This window comes from Haliotis asinina, chromosome 14 (genome assembly GCF_037392515.1).
Source record: "Haliotis asinina isolate JCU_RB_2024 chromosome 14, JCU_Hal_asi_v2, whole genome shotgun sequence".
In the NCBI taxonomy this organism is placed as follows: Eukaryota; Metazoa; Mollusca; class Gastropoda; order Lepetellida; family Haliotidae; genus Haliotis; species Haliotis asinina.
The window spans coordinates 7,647,697-7,672,252 of NC_090293.1; the positions used below are offsets into that span (position 1 = coordinate 7,647,697).

Sequence of the window (24,556 nt, forward strand, 5' to 3'; positions counted from 1 at the left end):
TCGTTTAAATAAATCCAAGCATACATATTTATCTTGGGATACAAATAATTCCTCGTATATTGATGATGCGTTTTAATATTTAGATATCACGCATAGGCTGACTTAGCCAAACAAATCAGATCAATGTATTTTAAAGCGGCATATCTGCTCACAATAACGTCTATTTGTTTCGGTAAGCAAGTTTACTTTTCTAATAAAAAGCACTTCCAAAAGTTTTGCGCCCGGTTAATGCGTCCAGAAATTCCTCTAGCTCTCACTAGCGACCGTCAGTTATGTAGATATAACGCAGCGATACCTAACACGCTGTGAGGAAACTCTATAATAGGGGCAATGTCTGCAGATGTTACGCAGACTCTGATTGGCTTTAATCCATGATAACAACAAATGAACTTTGACGTTTCAAACGTTTTCGGATCTCTAAATGAACTAAATGAACATGTCGGAGTTGCTGAAAAACGTGTGTGAAAAATACAAACGGAGTGTTCGCGAAAACCCTGACACAGTTGGTCAGATTGAGACGACATTCCGTTTGTTATCGTATGTCATTGCAGGTAAGTCGATTGTCACAGACAATCACATGTGGCACTCGTAAAATTCACAGACACGGGGTAGAGCAGGCTCGATAACGGCCTATTTATCACAACCTTTGAACGTTTGCTAGTTTCGCTTTTTTATTTTGCACATCTCGAGGAATGATTTCTTCCGGTAAACCCCTTAACTTTACAAACCATTCTACGTCTAAGTATATTCCCCTATAGTTCTTTTTTTTTTTATGAAAAAGCCTAACCCTACTCCAAAACCAAATAATCCTAATAGATAGAGTACATTTTAAGCAGGAGTTATGAAAGGAACTGTTACCCATATCGATTTTCGATGCTATTTAAAGTGAACGTTTTGGTTTAAACAGATAATGTTGGAGTTTAGCAGTGAGCTCTTTGAATCAGATAGTTATCACTTTCTTTAGAGGGATGACAAAATAATTAGTCCATTTATGATTGAGATAAATGCACACAGACAGCATGATCAGGACATGTTATTATACCATGTATCCCAAGCTGCCTGTTATGCGCAACAAGGTTAATAGTCTTGTCCCACCAAGTACCAATTTTCTTCTGGGTCACACATCCAAGAGGAGGAAAACATTTTAAGAATCGACAACTTTATGCAGAAAATGTGATTTATAGGTGTTGATGTTCACACTGTTATCAAGCAGGTTTTTGGATCAGGATAAATTACTACCATCTCTATGCAGTTGCCTTTCATTCCCCTTCCAATTAACACTAGTAACAGTAATCAAGAACCACATTATGATCCTAGCCTTGGACTAGGACTCATTTGCTAATGAAAGATTCTTTTACAATCCTTTGGGTTAGTTGTGAGGTAGTTGAATGGCTTTTATTCAGCAAGAATGAATCATAATGTATGTCATATTTTGGATTACACTTTCTTAGTAAAGTACAAACTCCAGTGCTTTTTGGTTGAGTCCCATCCGGTATTCGAAACCAAACTCAGAGTCAGGTACCTAATCGCCAGCACATAAAGTGAGCCGTTTAACCCGCTCAGCCACCAAGACTTCCACAAATATGGAAGTTGGACAACTGGTAGTTTAGATTGTAAATTTTGTGTACCCCTGTGATAAGTGTTAATTGGCACAGCTCCCAGGGCCGAATGCTGTGATTACACAATGCCATTACTATGAGCTATATTCACAGGATCCATTTTCATTCGTGTCTAGAATCTGGTACAATAATTATCAGTGTCCATGGCCACTGTATATGTTAGTTCATACTGGATTCACATCCCACATCACATAAACCTGTTAGAGTTGGGTGGTGTGATGTAATCATGGTTTCATGGAGAATATGGCTACTCTGCATGTGCTTTAAATGACCAAATGGATGATGTTGACTTGGTAATCATGGTATAATGTTTTGTGATAGCCCCTATGTTCACATTTGAGGTTTTCACTAATGAACTTCAACATGGACTTATCGTGAGTCCTGTATTTGAGGGTCACTAGGACTCATACTCTAATTTTTAGGGGTACTTGATTACAAAATGGGAGTCCCAGACACTTAGATACTATTAGTAATATGATATTGTTGCAGTTCAGCAACTGTTATTGAATTGTGTATCATGAACATCACAGTAACGAAACTGCAAAATGGTATCATGACCCAGCTAGTAGCCAACTCGGTCATAACGCTTTCAAAGCCATCTTGTTAAATGGCAGTGACAGTGTATTAACACAGTGAATTACCATCAGGTTTAGTATTTAGTGAAGGGGGCTTGTCATTAACTATCCTTGAGGCGAAATGCGACAGAAGCCTCATTAAATGACTTCTGCATTGAGCTCATTGATGTTGCCTCATGAAGGGAGTCTGGATAAGGGTTGGGCAAACTGGTGAGTGACACGGGTCTCTTGAACGTGTATTATATATTAATTGTTGTTTAACAATTTGTCAGTCGCTCATTGTGTTTTACGGTGCGCAGAAGATCATTCTCAGGTTGAAAAGGAAAGAGCTCTCTAGACCGACACACCCTTTATACTAGCATATTTAGCTGTCCCAACGAATGCCAGGTGAGAAGGCTTCCACTGTATTTCAGCCCTTTTCCAGTGTTCCCCACAGTGATATTGCAGGAATATTTCTCAAAGTGGCATAAATCATGCTCACCCACTCACCATTTATTTCAATTTTAGTATCGTCTGCTGCATCTGTCAGAATTTACCATGAGAAATATGATAATTAAAGTGGGTCAGATTAAAGTGAAATGTAATTTTTTTATGGACAGTTACGATAATGTTTGGTTTGTGGCACAAATCTATAATTTATTCCATTCATGATTAATGAGTTTTCCAAAATGAAGTATGCTTTAGTGTTTCCTCCGGAGTGTTTTTACTGCAAGGGTGCTGCGCCCTGCCTTTTTCTTCTGGCACCCAGCCCTTTTTTACTGCGCCCTGCCCGGTACTTGCTAGTTGCGACGGAGCACTGGAACAGTCTGAAAGTCAGCAACTGTAACAAGCATCTTATGATCAGCCTAAACACTGACAGCCACAATGACACCGACTTGGAAGCTGTTGTGAAAAGCTTCCTGAGACAAAAAGCAAGGAGACTGTAGGTTAATAATACTTGAGGCTAAATCTGATCATTTTGTTTTGGTTTTTATTGTGGTTTGTGCCCTTTTCAAACTAGGGTGCCCTTTACTGTAGAAACTTCCCCCTGCTCTTTTTGTAGTCTGGAGGAAACACTATGTGTTGTTATTTATTTTTTCAATAACCCATTCTGATAACTCATGTGTTTAGGATTAGCTCACCTTTTGCCCAAACAAATACTAAATGTGATTACACAAGTCAACACAATACAAATATTTGGTTAGCCAGTCCTCTGCACCAACATGTTCAAGGTAGCTGAAACAACCTCTTGTCACATATGTTAGCCAGGGCACCTGAAATATGTGGTAGTGCCCCAATAATTTCATGAGGTGTGCTGTGACTGAAATATTGTGACAACACTAAACAGGGTAAGGTGGAGAAGACGGTCTTTGATTGTTGTTGAATGAAACTCTGTCCACAGGTCGACTGCGGAATGCTCAGGTTCTGTCTGAATTGATGTACACATCCTCCAACCTGCTGGTGTTTCTCAATGATGCCATCCTCAAGCAAACAGCCAAGATTATTCCTAAAGTGGTAGGTTTATCATATTTATTTGGTAGTTGACATTTATCAGTAGGTGAAGGACTGAAGATGTAAGTAACTATTGCTGATCCATATGGCCCCATTCCTTGTGTAAATGTCCTGTTTGGACACATAGTAACTTCCTCTGGTAGCACAGGTGAACTGTCTAAATTAAAAATAATGGTATCCCTATGTTTGGTTGTTTGGGCCCTCAGTCTGTCTTTGTTTAATTGAGTAAATCACCAGTATCCAGCTTTTAATCAGGAAGACTTTGTATCCTTCGCAGGGCTCCATTTAATGCTTTGTTGCTTGCTCCAGTGTAACTCAACATTACAAAGTGCAACCTATTTATTAGTGTAACTTACACAAGCTGCAAGACAGTGAGTGGGTAAACTTCTGAATAAAATTCCAAATAATTGCCTCTACATATTGCAGTGAAAGTGTGACTGGATTTTTAAGGTTGGTTGAACCTAATGCAAGTAGGTTAACCTCTTATCTCAAGCCTTATTCAACAACATGATATTTAGTTATGATGTGCTGGACTGTAGACAGTTTGTGTCATTCATTTCTGTATACATTTCAGAGTGTGTCTCAGGAGCGTCTGGGACAGCTGCTGACGGTGTTGGAGTATGTAGAGGTGTTTGTTGAGATCGCTGCAAGCAAACTTTGGGGAGAAGTAGGGAAATGGATCGTCATAGCAACTATTCAGATCTGCAAGTAGGTTCTAAAGTTCATAGACCCGTGAAAGTCCCGGGGTAGAATAGGCCTTCAGCAACCCATGCTTGCCTTAAAAGGAGACTATGCTTGTTGTAAGAGGCGACTAACGGGATCGGGTGGCCAGGGTTGCTGACTTGCTTGACACATGTCATCGGTTCCCAATTGCGCAGATCGATGCTCATGCTGTTGATCATTCGATTGTCTGGTCCAGACTCGATTATTTACAAACTGCCGTCATATATCTGGAATATTGCTGAGAGCGGTGTAAAACTAGACTTGCTCACTCACTCTGAAGTTCATACATCAGATTACCATTGACACTGAACCAGATTTCTATATTGTGTAATGAATACACACAGCACATGTGATATCGACTTCTTAAATGAATGGGAAAAGTGCCAGAACAATCTTTAGGCTTTGACATCGCTGAACGATACAAGCAGACTAAGTACACATTATAATTCTCAAAATAACTTTGATGCAATTTAAATCTCTGTGAAAAGGAAGAGGGTGTAGTGTCCGTGCTGCAATATGCTTATTTTCTTATTTATCTTAGTGAAATGAGTCTCTGCGTTTGAGACCTTTGAAGATTGGGGTTAAAATTGTCTTCAACAACCCATACTTGTCTTAAGAGGTGACTAACAGGATCCCAGTTGCACAGATTGATGCTTATGCTGTTGATCACTGGATTATCAGGTTCAGACACCATTGCCATATTCCTACAAAAGTAATGAGTGGGAGTTCAACAACAACCAAACCAAACCAAACCAAACCAAACACTCCAGTTTGAAGGTGGATCAAAAATTTTCTTCTAATTGGCACAGTGAACTTAACAACAAGAATGAATTAACATATTTGTCAATCTCCTATGGTGCAAAAAAAAAGTACATGTGGGCGTTTCATAAAAAAAACAATTTCACATACCTATGTAATATGGTGTATATGCTATTTCAGAGCCACGTTGCGCTTCTACCTACTTACCACCTACCAGCATGGCATCCAGCCCATGCCACCAATAGCGCCACTTGATCGCCAGCTGGTCTCCAAGAAGAACAAGGAGGCCCAACAGCTGACAGAACAGGTAACACAACAGCTAATAGTACAGGTAACATAATAGCTAACAGAACAAGTAACACAACAGCTAACAGGACTGGTAACATAATAGCCAACAGAACAGATAACAACAGCTAATAGGGCAGGTAACATAATAGCTAACAGAACAGGTAACACAACAGCTACTAGTACAGGTAACATAATAGACAAGAGCAGGTGACTCAGTAGCTTACAGAACAGGTAACAATAGCAGACAAAACAGGTAATACAGTAGCGGACAAAAAAACAGTAACACAATAGCTGACAGAACAGGTAACAACAGGTAGCATAACAGCTGTCACAGTGGATAAAGCAACAGCTAACATTGGGTAAAATAATTGCTGAGACACCTGGTAACAACAGCTTTTAACAGGTGACACAATAGGTAATGCTAACAAGTATCACAACAGCTGACAAATATAACAAAAGTTCACAAAAGCTGACACAGCTGGTAGCGTAACGGCGAACACAATGGGAAAGGCAATGGCTATCAACAAGTAACAGTCGCTGAGGCTGTTAGCATGTATCACAAACACTAACACAAAACACAGCTGGTAGCGTAACGGCAAACACAATGGGAAAGGCAATGGCTATCAACAAGTAACAGTCGCTGAGGCTGTTAGCATGTATCACAAACACTAACACAAAACACTAACACCAGCTAGCAAGGGGGAAATCAACAGCAAGTAACTTAACAACTCTTAACAGGTAACACCATGGGTAAGACAAAGGAGTGAGTGTGATTTTACACAGCTTTTAGCAATAATACATCAGTATTGTTGTGAGGGACACCAGAAATGGGTTTCCACAATGTACCCAACGTGGGGAATCAAACCTTGTGATGTTTGGTGTGATGAGCAAACACTGTAACTACTGGGCTACTCCACCACCCTCAAGACAAGTGACCAAGCATCTAACACAGTATTTAAAGCTGATATATATGTTTATAGAGAAATAATAGTGTATGGTGACATGAAGTCTGTTGCCAAGCTGCTTTGATCATCACTAATTATAATATTTGACATGATATGGCATTATTATTTATTCATTGTTTTTCCATTCCACATGCGTGTATTCAGTCACTGTAGTCTGTTATGGTACCATGTCCAGATGAGCGATAGTCACTTCAGTCAAAGTAGCTATATTGCATGCTAGCATTTGAGTGAACCATGCCTCTGTCGGCCATTGAAGGAGTGCATACAGTAGATGACCACAAGGATCTAGAATAATATGGAAAGAATACCACAAGAATCTGATTCAACTACATCTATTGTTGTCATGACTCTTTGGTTTGTGTTGAAAGCAGGCTGTGACAAGCCACATAGCAGCTTGTGTATTTACAAGTGACTTCAGACAATAGTGCATACAAACCCAGTACAGTGCACTTTGATCAACTCGGACTCTTGTCTCTCTCAGATTTGCCATATATACTGGATTGAACTTACGGTCCTGACGTAATCCTTCTTTGTTATCATAATGATAAAGCTGTCATATCGGATTTTGGACCAAAGTGTCGACCTGAAAAGGTAGTAACACAAAAAAAATATTGTTTTATAATCTGGACTGAGAAGGAAGTCCACTTGGACTTAATTAAACCTAGCATAAACAACCCATTGAATGGCTTGTGTAATTTGTCTAGCAGTAAACGCTGAAATGAAAAGAATTCCAGTTGATAACACTGTATACTATCTTCAAGAATAACATGAGCAGTTGGTGTACATGCAATATTAGTAATATTATGCTCAGAATCACATGGATGTAGGAAATTTCTGTGTAACGCGAACTGCTGTCTAATGCAGACTTTTTAGTCGGTCCCAAGCCGGTCTGGAATTAGACTGAGTGCATTGTAAATTGTACGGTGATACAATGGCAGTTTGTTTTTCTGTAGGAGGATTCAGAACAAGGAGAAGCTGGATACAGAAATGGTTTTAGTGGTCCCATGACCTTCACCTTGAAACGATCTGGGAAAGTCATGAGGAAAATATCAGCTGGTAAGCAAGCATCAGTTGGTGTGTTCAGTGCATTAGAACTTGTAGTGCTGAGGGAGTCTTAGAGTGCAAGACTAAACATCCCAGTCAAGCGTACAACCAAGACTGGAATCCTTTTGGAAGCAGATGCACTCCGAAATGCCAGAATGTACAATGATGTAGTAATGTATTAAAAGTTAGGAAATTCCATCATTATGTTTGTTTTAGAATCTTCAAAAAAAGAAGCAGTTTTCAGAGTGCTTCATTTACTTGTACAGAGTGTATAATAGGGCTGTAACAATCAAGCGATTGATGGATTGCGATTGTTGAGTCTCCTGAAGCAATTAATTGATGGTAGAAATGAAAAACTATCGGGGCATTAATAGTATATGTGACTATTCATACATTAGTAATTGACTTCCTTTGGCTAAATACAAGAAGTACCAAATTTGGTCACTTTGATTTGGAGTTATCTGTCCTTGTTGCCTTGTAAGCAAACTCTGTTTCAAATATTTTATCAGTTATTTGAAGAGACAGTAACTACTTCAGCATGTTTTTATTTCGTACAAACTGTGCATACATTGGGAAATGACTTCAAATCAGACAGTTGCAATAGTATTGCAATAGTTGGTTACAGTAGGTTGTTGCAACAGTGTTTTCCACTCAGTAGTCACTCCCAGTACTTACATACCTTGATGCTGATTCTGTGAGTAGAAAAGTCATCATAATTGAAGTCTTATGGAGATGTCTTCAGATCAAACTAAAGAATAAGTGAGTTGACTTTTATGCCCCTTTTAGCAATGTCCACCATTAAATGGCTGCTAAAGTGAGCTCTACTCATTGTACCCATGTAGGAAATCAAACCAGGATTTTTTGCATGACGAGCGAACACTTTCACCTTCAAGCTACACAACTGCCCCTCAACTAAAGAAGTATTGCATCAGAGTAATAGATCTCATTTTCTTGAGAATCAGAAAGAAAGGACCCCCAAAACTTCATTTTTTCACGTTAAGGTTTTTGTCTTGATTTTCAGGTTATATTTTGAGCAATAACGTGAGTGAGTTAATGTTTCAAACTACAGTTGAAACCATGGCTCTGTGATTTGAGTATCATCTTCAGACTATGACCAAGATCTTTTATGGATGAATCTTCTTTTAATTCTTTGATACATAATGTTTCGGCGTAATTTCAGACGTTGTGTGTCAAAGAATTAAAAGAAGATTTATCCAAATAAGTTCTTGGTCATACATACAACTTCTAAATCCAACTAAAAGACATCATCTTCAGACTAATTTTAGCATTTAATGTTATAGGTCTACTGTATTTCTATGGTGATAGTTCTGGTAAAGATTACTTTATGTTGCAATGAAGTATCTATGTGACTTCAATGTGTAAGTTGATTGAGGAAGTGTTTATGTGTAGTATGTTGTGTGTGTAAGATGTGGGTTTCTCCTGTTGCAGCCCCTCCCCTGGGAATGAGGACATGGGCTATCCCCATCCAGACAGACACCCGTAGTGGGAGGAGAAAGGATCTGGCTCCCACCCCCTTGTCTCGCCAGAGAATGTGGGCCGAGACTATTCACATTGTCAAACCTATTGTCCACTGTATCCTTGCAAGGTCTAATTTATTATCAGTGGGCTAGTCATTTGCTTTGTGGCTGTTGCTGAATTCACATTCACAAAGAAATTAATACTTCTGATTGTGACAGTGATGTTTGTATCTATACATCTATAACAACAGGAATGAGATAAGATCATTAAAGATCATCTACATTCAGGGGCTTGTCTCGACCTAGAGGCTGCAAGTGAGAGCAGTTGTCAAGGTTAATATTAATATTGCCTTGTGAATTCACTGAGAGCCTGAATGTGTAGAGGAAAAGGGCTGTGCTGACTGCAATGGTAAGATTTCTCTGAATTTGGGAAAATGAGAAAGTTCATGACTAGTGTTCTTATAAGTGGTATGACGGTAAGTAAGCCGAATTTGAAGACCCAAACAAGCAGTCCGTAGAAAGGGGTTGACCTATCTATGGGTTACACTTTCATCAAAGTCATAATTGATATCCCTTGACCTGAAGTAAAGCTCATTTAATAACACCATGCTCTGCATATGTGTAGGCAGCCATGATTCCTACTCCAGAACAAGCTTTCTTGACTGTGGATGTGTTGATTGAAAAGAGTATGTTTTAAAATCATTGCAGTGACTTTCGCCAGTTTTCCAAGTAGAATTCCCTTCTGGCATATCTCATGTCATATTACAAATATATTCATAATGTCATGTTTTGCTTAACAAGTGTCAGTGATGAGTATGTATGGTTTTGGCTTGTCGTCATGGAAGCCGTGGCTCATCTCATGTGGGATGGACATCTCAAGGTGAGAATTATTTTGTTGTTTATCATGTGGTCTGGTTATCATGTCATCATGTGGACTGGTTATCATGTGGTAGGGTAATCATGTGGACTGGTTATCATGTCTGGTTATGTGGTACAGCTACCACATGGTAGGGTTATCAGGTGGACTAGTTATCATGTCTGGTTATGTGGTACAGCTACCACATGGTAGGGTTATCATGTGGACTGGTTATCATGTCTGGTTATGTGGTACAGCTACCACATGGTAGGGTTATCATGTGGTAGGGTTATCATGTCTGGTTATGTGATACAGCTACCACATGGTAGGGTTATCATGTGGACTAGTTATCATGTCTGGTTATGTGGTACAGCTACCACATGGTAGGGTTATCATGTGGTCTGGTTATCATGTCATCATGTGGTCTGGTTATCATGTGGTAGGGTAATCATGTGGACTGGTTATCATGTCTGGTTATGTGGTACAGCTACCACATGGTAGGGTTATCATGTGGTAGGGTTATCATGTCTGGTTATGTGGTACAGCTACCACATGGTAGGGTTATCATGTGGACTGGTTATCATGTCATCATGTGGTCTGGTTATCATGTGGTAGGGTAATCATGTGGACTGGTTATCATGTCTGGTTATGTGGTACAGCTACCACATGGTAGGGTTATCATGTGGTAGGGTTATCATGTCTGGTTATGTGGTACAGCTACCACATGGTAGGGTTATCATGTGGACTAGTTATCATGTCTGGTTATGTGGTACAGCTACCACATGGTAGGGTTATCATGTGGTAGGGTTATCATGTCTGGTTATGTGGTACAGCTACCACATGGTAGGGTTATCATGTGGTCTGGTTATCATGTCATCATGTGGTCTGGTTATCATGTGGTAGGGTAATCATGTGGACTGGTTATCATGTCTGGTTATGTGGTACAGCTACCACATGGTAGGGTTATCATGTGGACTAGTTATCATGTCTGGTTATGTGGTACAGCTACCACATGGTAGGGTTATCATGTGGTCTGGTTATCATGTCATCATGTGGTCTGGTTATCATGTGGACTGGTTATCATGTCTGGTTATGTGGTACAGCTACCACATGGTAGGGTTATCATGTGGACTGGTTATCATGTCTGGTTATGTGGTACAGCTACCACATGGTAGGGTTATCATGTGGACTGGTTATCATGTCTGGTTATGTGGTACAGCTACCACATGGTAGGGTTATCATGTGGTAGGGTTATCATGTGGACTGGTTATCATGTCTGGTTATGTGGTACAGCTACCACATGGTAGGGTTATCATGTGGACTAGTTATCATGTCTGGTTATGTGGTACAGCTACCACATGGTAGGGGTTATCATGTGGACTAGTTATCATGTCTGGTTATGTGGTACAGCTACCACATGGTAGGGTTATCATGTGGTCTGGTTATCATGTAGACTGGTTATCATGTCTGGTTATGTGGTACAGCTACCACATGGTAGGGTTATCATGTGGTCTGGTTATCATGTGGACTGGTTATCATGTCTGGTTATGTGGTACAGCTACCACATGGTAGGGTTATCATGTGGTATGGATATCATGTGGTCTGGTTATCATGTGGTAGGGCTATCATATGATCTGGTTGTCATGTGGTATGGTTATCGTGTGGTCTGGTTTGAGTACTTCTCAGTACTATAGACATGTGGGACCCTGATATTCCCTTTTGAATAAGCTCTATGAAACCAATGCAGGTCTTACAATGTGACTAAAGTGATCGGCGTCTGAGACTTGGCAGATTGCACTGGAGCTGACCATGTTGCTGATGATGTTACTCATTGATCTGTTTTGTCCACAGTTGACTATTTACAGGTTGCTGTCATTCGGGTCAAAAAGTATTGAAAAAAAAATGCTGTCGGGTTGTTTCAGTTAATGAAGATTTATCCTCTCATTTAAGGTTGCCTCCCCTTTTTTGTATCTAGATACCATCTGCGAAGGGTCTTCTGAGAAATTACCCAATTACAAGTAACTGTTGCTGCAGCTGAATCAATTTCATGATGGTTGTTTGGTCTAGTTTCAGGTATTTACATGGTATGGTCAGGGAGTTGGTAACTTGCTCATTGTAGAGTTAAACAAGAAGCAAGAAATCTATTAAAAGATGTGCCATCATTGACTAAAATGCTTGCCAACTAGTACTTTGTGTTTACCCATCATGTTTTGTTCTGTGTATAGTTTGACAATGATGGGCGACCCAGCCGACTTGAACCCGAATGAGAGGGGTGAACTGCGGCGACGGACATTCATGCTGCTCTACTACATGCTGAGGTCCCCCTTCTACGACAGATACTCACAGTATGTACACATGTATATGAAGACGTTCTCCAGGCAGCATGCTACCCTTATGTCAGTCAGCACAGGGAACTCATAGTTATAGTGCGTTGTATTTGGGATTACACTTTCTCAGTGAAGGGCAGATTCTAGTAAATGTGGTAGGTTGAGTTCTACTCTGGCTTCAAACCCACTCCTAGACTCAGTCACCCAATCGCCATCACAGCATCCACAATCCAACACTGTGTTTCCTTCACCCAATAAAAAGTACTGGAATATGTACTTGTCTGAGAAACTGTAATCTGAAATCTGACATATATTACATTTGACCACTTTCAAAGTTGCATTGAGTATTCACGAACGTAGATAGTTTGTTCATGTATTCTAAGATATGTTAGACTCCCCATGATTGAATACACAGTATGACATAAAAATCTGAAAACTGTCTAGATGTCAGCACTTTTCCTCAGCACCTCTCACTTGATTCTTACAACTGTTGGAAAATACATATTTAGTAAATTTAGTTACCAAGGAAAGGATTCATACTTGATGTAAATTCCAAAGTTTCAAGAAGCCAATCTCCTGTAATGTTTATCAACCAGTCACCACACACACCCATTCATTGTATGATTACTGATGATGTAAGTGGCCTCGGTGCAACATGGCTGAAGATGACTGTCCATTTTCAAACAAATCAATTGCTTTTCTGTGGTCTTGTTGCAGGGCGAAGATAATATTCTTGTTGAAGATCTTGGCTGATAACATTCCTGGCACCTCCTTGCTCATCAGTAAGTGTGCAGCTTCAGCACCATGCATGAGACATGGAAGGGGGTTTCCATCTTGTTCCACCCTTGGAGATCCAAGGGCTGAATTGCAAGGCTGCCAGTAGACATACTCCCTAACTTGCATATGATAGCATTGATGGGAATAGATTCAAACAATCAGACAGGGATTTTCACATGAATGACCATACATATCATAAGCTTCGGTTGTATATTTTATTGATATGTCACTTTTTGCACAAAAAATAACACAGAATTAATTTAGGCATTGAAATATTGGCATCCACATACCAAATAGCATTATGACCGTGTATTGGCACGGTTAAGTACAACAATGAAGACGCTCTTCTGAGTTATGTATCATTTAGAAACATTGTGAATTAAAACGTGGATGGCTGATACAGGTGATGTTAAGGATGACTAGTAACTACAACACACTGTTTGGTTATCAGATCATGTTTGATCACCTCCATTTTAACTGATTCTGATGTTTCTTCCACAGGGCCTCTTTTGGCGTACCTTCCCACGTGGCAGAAAGTGTACTTCTATGTGTGGTCAGCCTAAACATCATGCTGGACCACTGACCAAAGCCCACAGAATGGTGCACAAACATAATTATGGAATCAATGTTATCATGATCCGTTAATTTGGTCCCAAGATTTTGTGAAATGCAACAACTCATTTGTAAATATTTCATGTAATCAGACTGAATCTTTCGAATCTTGAATTGTCTCTCTTCAGAGCGTCCAGTAAGAATTCCAGATTAGCCTGTGAGGCTGGGACTGCACCATTCTTGTGCTCACAGTGAGTGAGTGGGTATGTTTTTAAGCCCCATTTAACAATATTCCAGCAATATCACGGCAGGCGACACCAGAAATGGGCTGCACTCATTGTACCCTTGTGTCAAATCGAACTTTGGCCTTCAGCATGAGGAGCAAATGCTTTAACCATTAGGCTACCCACTGGTCCTGTGCTCAAAGACTTGCCCGAGATCATTACTGCCTTTGTCCATTACAGTATGAGTGAAAGGGATGAAAGGGATTGTCTAGTCTGATTCTGATCAATAGAGGACGTTGATAGAGCAGTTGTCAGAGGTGCCACATTGCACTGTACAGAGTTTTGTCCCTTTTGCGTAGCAGAAAGCTATACCCATGGGTTCATGACCTCTGTCATTATGTTTCAAGGTTTTTCAGCACCACAGTCTTACTTGGATGTCACAAAGGTAATTAACGTCTAAACTTGCATCACCTTTGGCATAGCAAGCCCATTTTTTGTGTAAGCCCTAAAGTTGCAAAGCTTTATATGTAGATAGGATTTAGGGCATGCCCAACCTTTTTAGGAACAGTCATGTGTTAGCCCGGACGTTTTCATTATGATCTGTCAGAGTCCATTTTTCTATTCCTACAACAGTCATCTTTTGTTTTATGCATTTCTGTAACCCAGACTGACATTGTGTCATAAGTCATTTGTCATCACTGGGATTGCCAACCAGCTGTGTTAGGTTGTGTTTATGTGTCATCATGATTTCAACAACATTTGTACTTAGTCACAAAGTGTTCTTTCCAATGTATGGCTTGAGGATAACATAGGCTTAAGAAGTGTCATGTAACTACCTATTGTATTATTGTGTTTTCTATGGGACCACTCTGAGAAAATATCTCTGAAAAAAGTCATTAAACCTAAACAGTGTTTAAATAAACAGTCTGGTCTTTCCGTGTCCAGTGGAAAAGATGTTGTCAGTAGACCTCACTTGATTTCATTTCAGAATGTGAGCTTGCTTCATATTTCTAAAACATTTTAATCATTTTGACATGTTTTCCTTGTTCTAGTTTACATTGAAAATGCTTTTGAAATGGGTTTTCAATTCAAGGGCAGGGAAAACATTCTGTATACGGATGTAAAATCTGGGTAACATTTGTGTTCGGTGATGGTTGTGCACGAACGTCCAGTGATCTAATAATAATAATGATAGTAATAATGATCTGTGGATTTGTCTGTGGTAGACGGATGTAAATGCGTAGTCCAAGTTGGCCAAAGATTTATTAAACCCTATTTTTTAGTGCAACTATCTGTCCCACAGTGTGCACCTGTATCAGATTGAAGTCCGATCTTTTACTGTGATATGTTACATCACCACTTGATCTATCAACCTGCCCTTCATCAAGGCTTCAAATTCTTAGAAGCAAAATTCACAACGAACCTTTATTTCTGTTGCTTGAAATCCAACTTAGCATCTTTTTCAGATTACTTCGTTCAGTATTGTTGTGTATTGTTTCCATGTGCCATGGCATGTCCATATTATGGCAGGGTATTTGGAACACTGATAATGGATTTTGATGTTTGTCTGTGTGTCACACCCATCAGACTTTTGAGATCTTCAAGCAGTTTAGGGCATTATTTGGAGGAAACAGTCAAATTCCAATCAGTTTGCTAATTTCAATAGCCTCCGGGTTTACAATTTTGATGTTTTATGAAAGTATTAAATATACTGTCTTCTGTGCCAGATACCTGGATGGTCAATTGGCCTATAGAGTGGAAGGCTGAGGTCCCTGTGTATAGATGTGGATCATTGATAGTACAAAAGACATGAAGAAAAACATATAACATTAACCATACAAAAAGTCTTGAACAAAGTCAACTTTTTTTTCTCAAGAACAGATTATTTTGAGGGTACTGTCATTTCAACCCACAATTCAGCATTGAGGATCACATAACTGCAGAGTCATGACCTGTAATTGCTGGGGGGGGGGGGGGGGGGGGTTGTCCTCTGTGAGTAATATTGTTCACAACCTGTATGTGTAATATCTACTACAGGACTGGATTGAGCTTTTTTTATATTAGCAATGAGGAAGTTGATAGAGGGCTATTTTTCATTCTGCCTATTATTTACTTTTTGCTTTACTATCCCACCACAATGCATTGCTGACATTGATTAGGTTGTCAGTACATGTTTTTTGAAGATACTGGAAGTGCATCGAATGCTCCTTGTACTTAGCATAATTATACATAGAAAAATTGTAGCTGGTCAGTTTATCCCAAGAATGTGTTTGGTTACAAGAAATACCAGAAAGTTGTCCGAACTTGGTAAAGCCTTGAAGAGAGACACAAAACAAAATGTAAAACTGTCCTTGACAGTGACGTGTTTCCTGTGGCATGACGAGTGCGCCGAAAAATAAATATAAATTATGGAGGATAAGTGTATGTGCAAATCACTGTTTTTTATTTTTTTTATTATTTTATTAGTTACACAGTGTTTTGAAAGTGTGTACAGGTCAGTAAAACCCTTGAAAACTCTGTATTTCCTGAGGCAAATTTAAAAGGGTCTTACAGTCCCATAAACCCTTTCAAACCACTGTGTGACGAATTTATTACCCTTAAAGATCTCTTAATTTAGCTTAACTTTTAACAATAACATTCAACCTTCAGCAGAGTGAGAAATGTTTTGCCATTATGTTTCCTGAACAGTCATAAAGAGAGATGTCTCTGGATGCTTTCGTTTATGATATAAATGATCAAATTTGAGGATTTGTTAAATGATAAGTGAAGTACAGAAATATTTGATTTTTTTAATGTATTTATTGACACAAACAAAAAGAAATCATGGCAACCATTTTATTACCCTAAATACCCATAATTGTATACGCCAACTCCAAAATTTTGAAGCGATCAGCTGTTTGGCAGCCACATTCCATGTAAGGTCAAGGTGATTTGCACAACCCTTGTAGTGTGTTATGTAACAGATTTGATAAAGTATATGATTTGCAAACCCTGGCAAATCTGCCCACATGGTATTGTATGCTTTGGCAACTGACCAATCAGAATTCGACAAATTTATCTAAAGGCTGATAAAAGTCTATACATGTTTGATAGCCCCAGTCAGGTTCATGAGGATATTAACTACATAGTCAGTAGTATGAGGTGTACTGCCATGCTAAAAATTCTAAAAAAATATGTGATTTATTAGAAAAATACTTCCTCAGATTTTATGCATAGGTATATTATCAAAGGGATGATTCCGTCAATGCCATACAGGATTGGTCTGGAGAGAAGTTTTCTGTCAACATATACTGATTGCTACTGCTTCGAGTTAATTGTGCAATATCATTTCACAAGCATGTTTATGTTTATATTACCATTTCAACAGTCTGTACATTTTGAACTTTTATAAGATCTTTATCATTTCAATGATTTGTTTAGAAAAAATAACCTGATTTACTAATATATATTTTGAATAAAAATGATGTTAAATGAACTAGTTGAAGTATTTGTGGATCTTCATATGATGTTTTGTTTCCTCTGTAAATGAGGTGTTCCCGTTTACAGTGCACTGACAGACAGGGGCATTTGCTCTCTGGGGACTTGGCCCCATGTTGTACCCAGATTATGATCCTTGCTTGATGAGGATATTATTGGTAATCACGTGTGATGAACTACAGCAAATATTAAAAAACCATATGTTCTTTATCATAAGATTTCGTCTTCAGAAACTGATCATAGCTGACTTATGGGGTCAGGTGGTCGGGTTTGACTTGGTTGACACGTCATCGTATCCCAGTTGCATAGATAGATGCTCATGTTGTTGATCATTGGATCATCTGGTCCAGACTTGATTATTTATAGGCAATCATCCAACCAAAGTCATATTTTGAGAAGTGTTGCTCTTTGATTACCATGTTTGAGCTTTTCATTTCAAGGAAGAAACAATGTTTCTAATATTGTTTTTAATATTGATAAATTGAATAAAATTGATGGTATTCAAGTGAACATATTGCTGACAGATAGCAGAGTGGCTAATAAGTTTCCTTCTGTCTGTGCTCTGATACATTAGGAGTTAGCCCTTAAAGTTTTACACAACAACATTTGATGTAAAGACAGAATTATTTTATTGCTGAAACTGATATGAGTATGCATCCACCTTCATCCTTGTTATCTCGGTAGATAGCGCATTGCCAGTCATATTATTGCTTCTACACACCAGATTTATTATGTTCAAGTATTTCCTGAAATCAGGTTTGTTGTTGCAATTATAATTACAATTAAATGGACAAAGCTGGCAGACTGAAAAGACGCTGATACGATCAAAGCTGTTTGATGTGATAAAGTAGTACCATTCTTATAAAGGTGAACTTTTTACTGGAACCGTAAGTGTTTTTTGTAAATACTACAAAGGGTGACCTGGTGTTGATTAAGCTGATTATACAGGAATATGAATTCTGCCCCTACATTTCCAACATGTCCTTTGAAACTGACAGCAGCAAAAATGTAATTATGACATTTCTAGATGGCATCAAGTTGTTGCAGAAAAACTTGTGCAGTTTACACACAGAGCATTGAAACATGTTCCAAGTTGATTTGGACAGCTAAATACATAGATTTGGTGTTATTGGCTCCAGCAGAACAATTCCAGATTTTGATAAGCAAATGTCTTAGAGGATCTGTAATTCAGCATAGATAACACCTTAACAACAAACTTGTTATATACTTGTTGATAACAAACTTATGCAAAATACACTGTATATGCCAAAACATTCCTGTCAGTTTGTGCATTTCTTACATCCACTTTCTGGTCCATCCAAAAAAGTGATGGATAAATTTGTTCTTCACAGATGTGGGTCTTCTCATCATGTATTCTGTATGTGTAGATTAAGAAAGGAAACAAGCCATTATAAAATTCAGCATATGTAGTGGTAGTCTGTGTTGATTACAGTGACATTGCTATTATATGTATGAGAACATGAAATACTGCAGGTGGGTATGAGGATTTGCTGCAAGTCAAAGTATAACACAAGCAGTTCCTGCAAGAGCATGCCACCTACATGTACCCACAAGCTGAGAGAAATTTCTCAGCACAGTTCACAAGGAAATATGGTGTTCAGACTTCAAGAGAAAGGACCATACACCAATGTGAGATTCTAGTTTTCACATGTTCAGTCTTTAAAGTTCAAATGTCAAAAGTGTGATTATGGTTTTATCCGGCCTTCATCAATGTTACAGTACGTTGGCGATACACCCAAACGCCCTGAAACATATTCTGAAAATATTGTGGAATATTTAATTATCCATTCATTAATGCTAGAAATAGATGGGACTATGATAATTTCAAAATGCAAAGTATTCACATCCTCGTGACAGAAAAACAAGAATACTGATTGTAACAACATCTATATTACAAAGACATAGCGGCATATATATATAATTTGAGTGTCAGGTGTTCCACCAAGCCATCATGCATGCAGTGGTAAGGCCACGTAAATTGCCAATACATATACTGGACAAAATAAGTTAGGGATATTGGTATTTGTATGATTGATATCTTACTAGTGTGTGTAAATATATCACTATTAATAATTTCAAGAATTACATATTTCCCTTACTATTTTTGTCCAGTATATAACATCAATGTCACAATCCTTGTCATCACATTCTGTGGAGTATACCCTCCAAGACCTAGAGTGCAGACATCCTTGCGTGATACCAGGTGAAGGGCGAAGCTAGATGTCCTTCTTATGTCCCGGCTGCAGCATCACCTTGTTGGGCTGGATCCCGGTGATGGGGACGGTGATGTAGGTGACGGCCCGGGCAATGGCCTGCAGCTGAGATTCCATTTCCTTCACCCTGATCTTGTTGAAACGGTTGTGTCTGGAGGAAGGAAGAGGATAAAAACACTCAGGGAAGATATGTTTTGTTGCTTAACGCTGCACAAGGCAGTTCAAAACATAACATCGTGGGCCCCGTTTCACAAAACTATCGTCACGCTACGCTCGTAATCTGTTTTACAGTTTAGGAGGTACTGCAGTCAAAGCGCTACGACAGCTTTTTGAAACGGGTCAGGGCCCACTTGCACAAAGCAATCTTAGCACTACAATGATTGTAACTCCCATTCTCCGGTATAGGCTTAAGATAGTTGTAGCGCTAAGATCGCTTTGTGCAAGTGGGCCCAGGTCTGTAAATAATCAAGTGTCCGCCTAACCATCTAGACTGACTGAGACCCAGAAAAAAATTGTCATTGTTTTTACATGGGTATGAAAAAAAATCAAAAGGCGCCTGGAAAGAATTCTTCATTTCAAGATCTGACACGATCTGGACTTGGATTTAACAACTTACCTGATTTTGCACACGATGAGGACGAATGCCGTTACACAGAGACAGCCGACGCCGACAGCGCCGATGACGATGCCGACGGGGAACTTCCTTGTTTGGATGATAATCGGTATTTCCAAGTGGGGTTGACTTACTTTCGCTTCGTCACCGTCAGGGCTCTTGTCAGCTGAAATGTGAATCACGCGACGTACCTTACGAATTTGAGATCTGCCCAAGTTCAGGAGCTCTCTTATTTCTTCCACAATAAACAGATGTTTACTAACACACTAAAGACAATGCAAGACAACTCGTGTGGATACCAACACTTGTTTCTCTCTGACTGTAAATACGTTGCTATCCAAAAGATCTGTCGTGTATTACTAGAAGAAGTTTTAAATGCCTTTGAAGGATTTCACAAAGACAAGGCGTTTGTTAGAGCATTGAAAACCAAACGGTTGATTCCTATTTGAACGGACACGCTTCGCGACTACATTTTTGTCTAACATGTTTTTTCAATTTCAAATTAGTTAATTTTGTTTATGTTACGACGCATAACAGGTGCATGATCTCAGAACACAGTAAATCAACGTGCAAGTATATGTGGTGCTGACACACCAACAGCCAAAGTCATAGCAAGTACGGGATTAGAACCAACGCTCAGCAGATCCAAGCAAATCGTAACATTTAACAATGCAATGCGAGGTACAAAGCCCATAAACATATGGTCACTGGTTCTTCATTAGCGTGAGATGCCATGCTGGTAATATTAAGGACAACCTGAAAATAATTCTTTGAATGTCATTTAGAAGTGAAAATACATAAGAATGAAGATTTTTATGGATATCAACTTCTTTATGTGAGAACACAACGTTTCGGAGTTAATGCTTACTCCTGATGAAGGAGTAAGCATTAACTCCGAAACGATGTGTTCTCACATAAAGAAGTTGATATCCATAAAAGTCTTCATTCTTAACCTGAAAATATGCATGAATTACATAATATATGCTGTAAAAAGTTCACGGACTAATGAAACGCATGCTGAAGCAAGACGTACTGACAAAATGAACTTGGTTATAAGAATGTGATATGTAATAATCGTATGAACCGGACACTATTACCGTTGCCTACAGCGACGGACACTGGCCAGGTGTCTGGCCTTCGAAAAATTGCTGAGCAACCCATCAGATATCTGATAGAAGTGGGAATTCGAGCACTGGACCTGAAACAACTACACCGACTACGACGTGTTCAATGGTAGGGTACAGGCGTGAGGAATCAGTGACGCGTTTGGTTCAGCGATGAATCGCATTTTCTCCTGCAAAGACGAGATGGGAGACAGCGTTTCTATCGACGTCGACACGAACGTAGTACGCCGAACTACGGTAGACTGGCGGGCAGATTTGGTGAGTGAGAGCCATTTCCAACACGGGGAGAGGGAGCTGTTTCAACGCGATGGTCGACCTCACACAGCCCGTGCAACAGGTACCTCGCCAGTGCAAACGTCAGTGTCCTTCCCTTGCCTTCCGTCGCCTGATTTTAAACCGATCGACGCTCGTAAACGTCACCATCGTCCTCACACCCATGCCAACGCGTTGTGGGAGAAATGGCGAAGAATTCACCAAGCAAATATCCAACTACTTGTGCAATCCCGTCTAAGGCGTTGTCCAGCAATTGCGGCTGCAAGGGGTGGTGTCAACAGGTACTGAAGTGAGTAAACTGAACTAAGGCGCACGCACGCACGCACGCACGCACACACACTGTGTAAACCGCATTTCTATTATCTATGATCAGGCTTAATCGATTTACTTCTTCGCCTGTGCGTTTACTTTTTTCGAAGAATTTATATAACCAGGAGTCACATATTGGTACACATGCACTATCCCCAGGATATTCCAGTGGTTCTTGCGAATTACCCCGGAGTACGACAGAAATTGGCATTTACTTTCAGTATTATGGACAAGTGCTAAAATATATATTTGTGATAAAAACTAAAGAAATAACGGTATTTTGTGACCAGTTGCTTACACAAAAGTACAGAGTGGGCCTCCTTATATAATGGCGAACCTGAAGAATGGAACATTGTCTTATTTGAAATATATACGGCTTCAACTATAATGGACTTCGCTCAAATAGGTGCCCATGTCCTTGCCTTGGGGGTTACCTCACCCGTCAACAGGTTCTCGTGTGTGTTGGAAAATTAAAATTAACAGATGTGAACACGGAATTCTGAGGACGATGTCATCTTGAGGAAAACAAATATCATGCAACACACTTGTAATACGGACAGGTGGATGTATGTGTTTATGAATATCATTGCAAGTACATCGTTGACCATTTCCACCACACTTTGAAGGTCAGTTGTAGCACAACTAGGTCATATATATTACCTGGTCCTTCTTTGTCAGGGGGTGTTTCTGATGCTGAAAACAAGATTGCTACTTTTTACGGTTTGTGAAAACTAAAAAGAACCTAAATTTATTCTAATCAAGCTGTGTATTGATCACCTTTGTCAACTTAGGGAACTGCCTCCGAAAACATTGGAAAAGAAATATTGGAACTCTTTACGTAAATATATATCGAAATGACAGGAGTTCTGGCAAACAGATTTACAGAAAATACAATAGTACAATTATCGCCCATATCAGAAGAAAATGCTTTGTAACAAGGATCTCGAAAGTGTTGTGTTACTATAAAAAGTCCGCTTTTATGACTCAAGATTAGTTTTCTCATTTATTCACCTTGACATTCTTTATCGTTAGTAGCGCCATCGCGAAGAGTTGTCTTCCCTTTGGGACATTGGTGACACGACGTTTTACCTTTCTCACTCTGATACTCTCCTTGAGGGCAAGGACGACAGTCCTTGTCCTTCATGTAGTGTCCGGGGTCACAGGTCACTAGAATCAAAGTAAGAAACTGTAGTTATATCTCACGATAAAATAAATAAGTTAGAGTGCATCAGTTTAATCTGAGATCTTTTTTTGTCTACTTTCTACTTTCAGTAACGATAATACTGTTAGAATACACAAAGACATATAAATGTATGTTCGTCTTTGGAACACCTAATTAACATAAACCCAATGACAATCTGTTCATGTGTTTAAATATTAAATGAATAAACATGAGTCGAGAAAACTGACAAGAGCCAAGTCATACATTGTTTAATAACATGTGAGACATATTACCATAATCTTTGTTATTTTGAATGAGCAAAACCGTCATATCATGACTAGTTAGAAGAAATATACGAAAACCGAAAATACATATTTTTTAAAATTTCATTACGGCATACCGAACCGAAATCAAAACACCGCGGTTCCACTGATAGCAAGGTATACCGTTCCACCCCTATCAAATGCCATGTTGATATATTCTTTCATAATTTTATCATCATGATTATGCCATGGAAACAGGGCAAGTGGAAAGGTAGTCAGGACAAGTTACTTTCTTAGATTTATAAGTCTGGTAACCTGTGACGCTACAATGGAATGTATCACGCAAGCCTGTACTTGTGCACTCCGTCTTCCGAAACAAAGGTAATCTCCCAGTTATCAACGTTGGCGGTAAAATATGTTCAGGGCTCAATTTCCCGAAACAAACGTTAAGGTAGAGCTACTCCAATTTGAGAACACGCGGGAAAATGCATTTTCCAGAATCAACTGAAATCAATATCAATCTCAAACATAGTGACTATTTGAGTTTGGTAGATAGATTAATTAAGTTGCTGGGTATTTGGTTTAAGAAAATACAGTTGAGCTAATAATTCAGCTTTTTTGGAAATGTCAAACTCTGACTGAGTAAAAACTTAAATTTATTTCAAGAAATCGGGGCCTGGCACGTTGTATTCACATACCGGAACACTCCTCCGCGGATGTCGCACCCCGACCGGCTGTGGTAACCCCCGCCGGACAGTCGTGACAGGTCAGCTCGGACTCCAAGGGCTGGTAGCTGCCCCTCCCACACTTCTCACAGTACCCGTGGTGATAGAATGTCCCCGGAGCGCACGGAACTGAGGGTAGATGGCAGACATTATCCCATTACACTGAATGCACCATAGGGACAGGGGGATAGTCAAGTGGTTAAAGCGTTCGCTCATCTCGCCGAAGACCAGGGTTCAGTTCCCCACCTGGACACAATGTGTGAAGCCCGTTTATGGTGTTCCCAGCTGTGATATTGCTGGAATATTGCTTAAGGCAATTCACTTACTGAATACACATCATCGATGCTCATAATGTTGATCACTGGAGTGTCTGGTTCAGTGTCAATTGAAATTGTAAAGGTTTTCATTTTCCATACATTGTATACAGCTGGAATACTGCTGGGTACCACGTAACACAACAAATAAAACAATACTGGTGTGCACAGTATATTGTTGGAATTAGGTGTGAAACTGAATGCCGTGTCGACTGTAAGATATGTACAAGGTACAAGGCCTTAGATACGTATTGAGGTAGAAGGCCTTAGATACGTATTGAGGTAGAAGGCCTTCGGTTAGGTCCTCATCGGTTCGGTCTATGCGATGTGATTATATCATGCAAAAAATTGACAAGAGCCAAACCGTACATTGTTTAATAACAT

General features: G+C 39.4%; 2 protein-coding genes across 2 annotated transcripts in view; one reads left to right on the top strand and one right to left on the bottom strand.

Annotated features, from left to right (window-relative positions):
- The first annotated feature begins 401 nt into the window (after positions 1-401).
- LOC137261923 (peroxisomal membrane protein PEX16-like) lies at positions 402-17,153 on the top strand. Its single transcript, XM_067799740.1, has 10 exons — positions 402-551; positions 3,576-3,688; positions 4,260-4,393; positions 5,348-5,474; positions 7,374-7,476; positions 8,914-9,057; positions 9,750-9,822; positions 12,024-12,143; positions 12,843-12,907; positions 13,404-17,153. Exons 1-10 carry the CDS (start codon positions 431-433, stop codon positions 13,463-13,465), a joined length of 1,062 nt encoding a protein of 353 aa, XP_067655841.1. The 5' UTR covers positions 402-430; the 3' UTR covers positions 13,466-17,153.
- A 2,239-nt stretch (positions 17,154-19,392) lies between these two features.
- Positions 19,393-24,556, bottom strand: part of LOC137262058 (sushi, von Willebrand factor type A, EGF and pentraxin domain-containing protein 1-like) — a 35,702-nt gene continuing 30,538 nt past the window's right edge. Inside the window, exons 22-26 of the mRNA XM_067799846.1 lie at positions 23,832-23,987; positions 22,798-22,875; positions 22,369-22,401; positions 20,006-20,168; positions 19,393-19,540 (exon numbers count right to left, since the gene is read on the bottom strand). Coding sequence (XP_067655947.1) covers positions 19,393-19,540; positions 20,006-20,168; positions 22,369-22,401; positions 22,798-22,875; positions 23,832-23,987 — 578 coding nt within the window. The remainder of the gene's footprint in view (positions 19,541-20,005; positions 20,169-22,368; positions 22,402-22,797; positions 22,876-23,831; positions 23,988-24,556) is intronic.

What these genes read in the sequence shown, in the direction of transcription:
- LOC137261923 (XM_067799740.1), top strand. Translation starts at nt 431, where the DNA reads ATGAACATGTCGGAGTTGCTGAAAAACGTGTGTGAAAAATACAAACGG. An exon ending in GCAACTATTCAGATCTGCAA is followed by an intron (nt 4,394 to 5,347) that starts GTAGGTTCTAAA and finishes ATGCTATTTCAG; the next exon opens with AGCCACGTTGCGCTTCTACC. An exon ending in TGGCACCTCCTTGCTCATCA is followed by an intron (nt 12,908 to 13,403) that starts GTAAGTGTGCAG and finishes TTTCTTCCACAG; the next exon opens with GGCCTCTTTTGGCGTACCTT.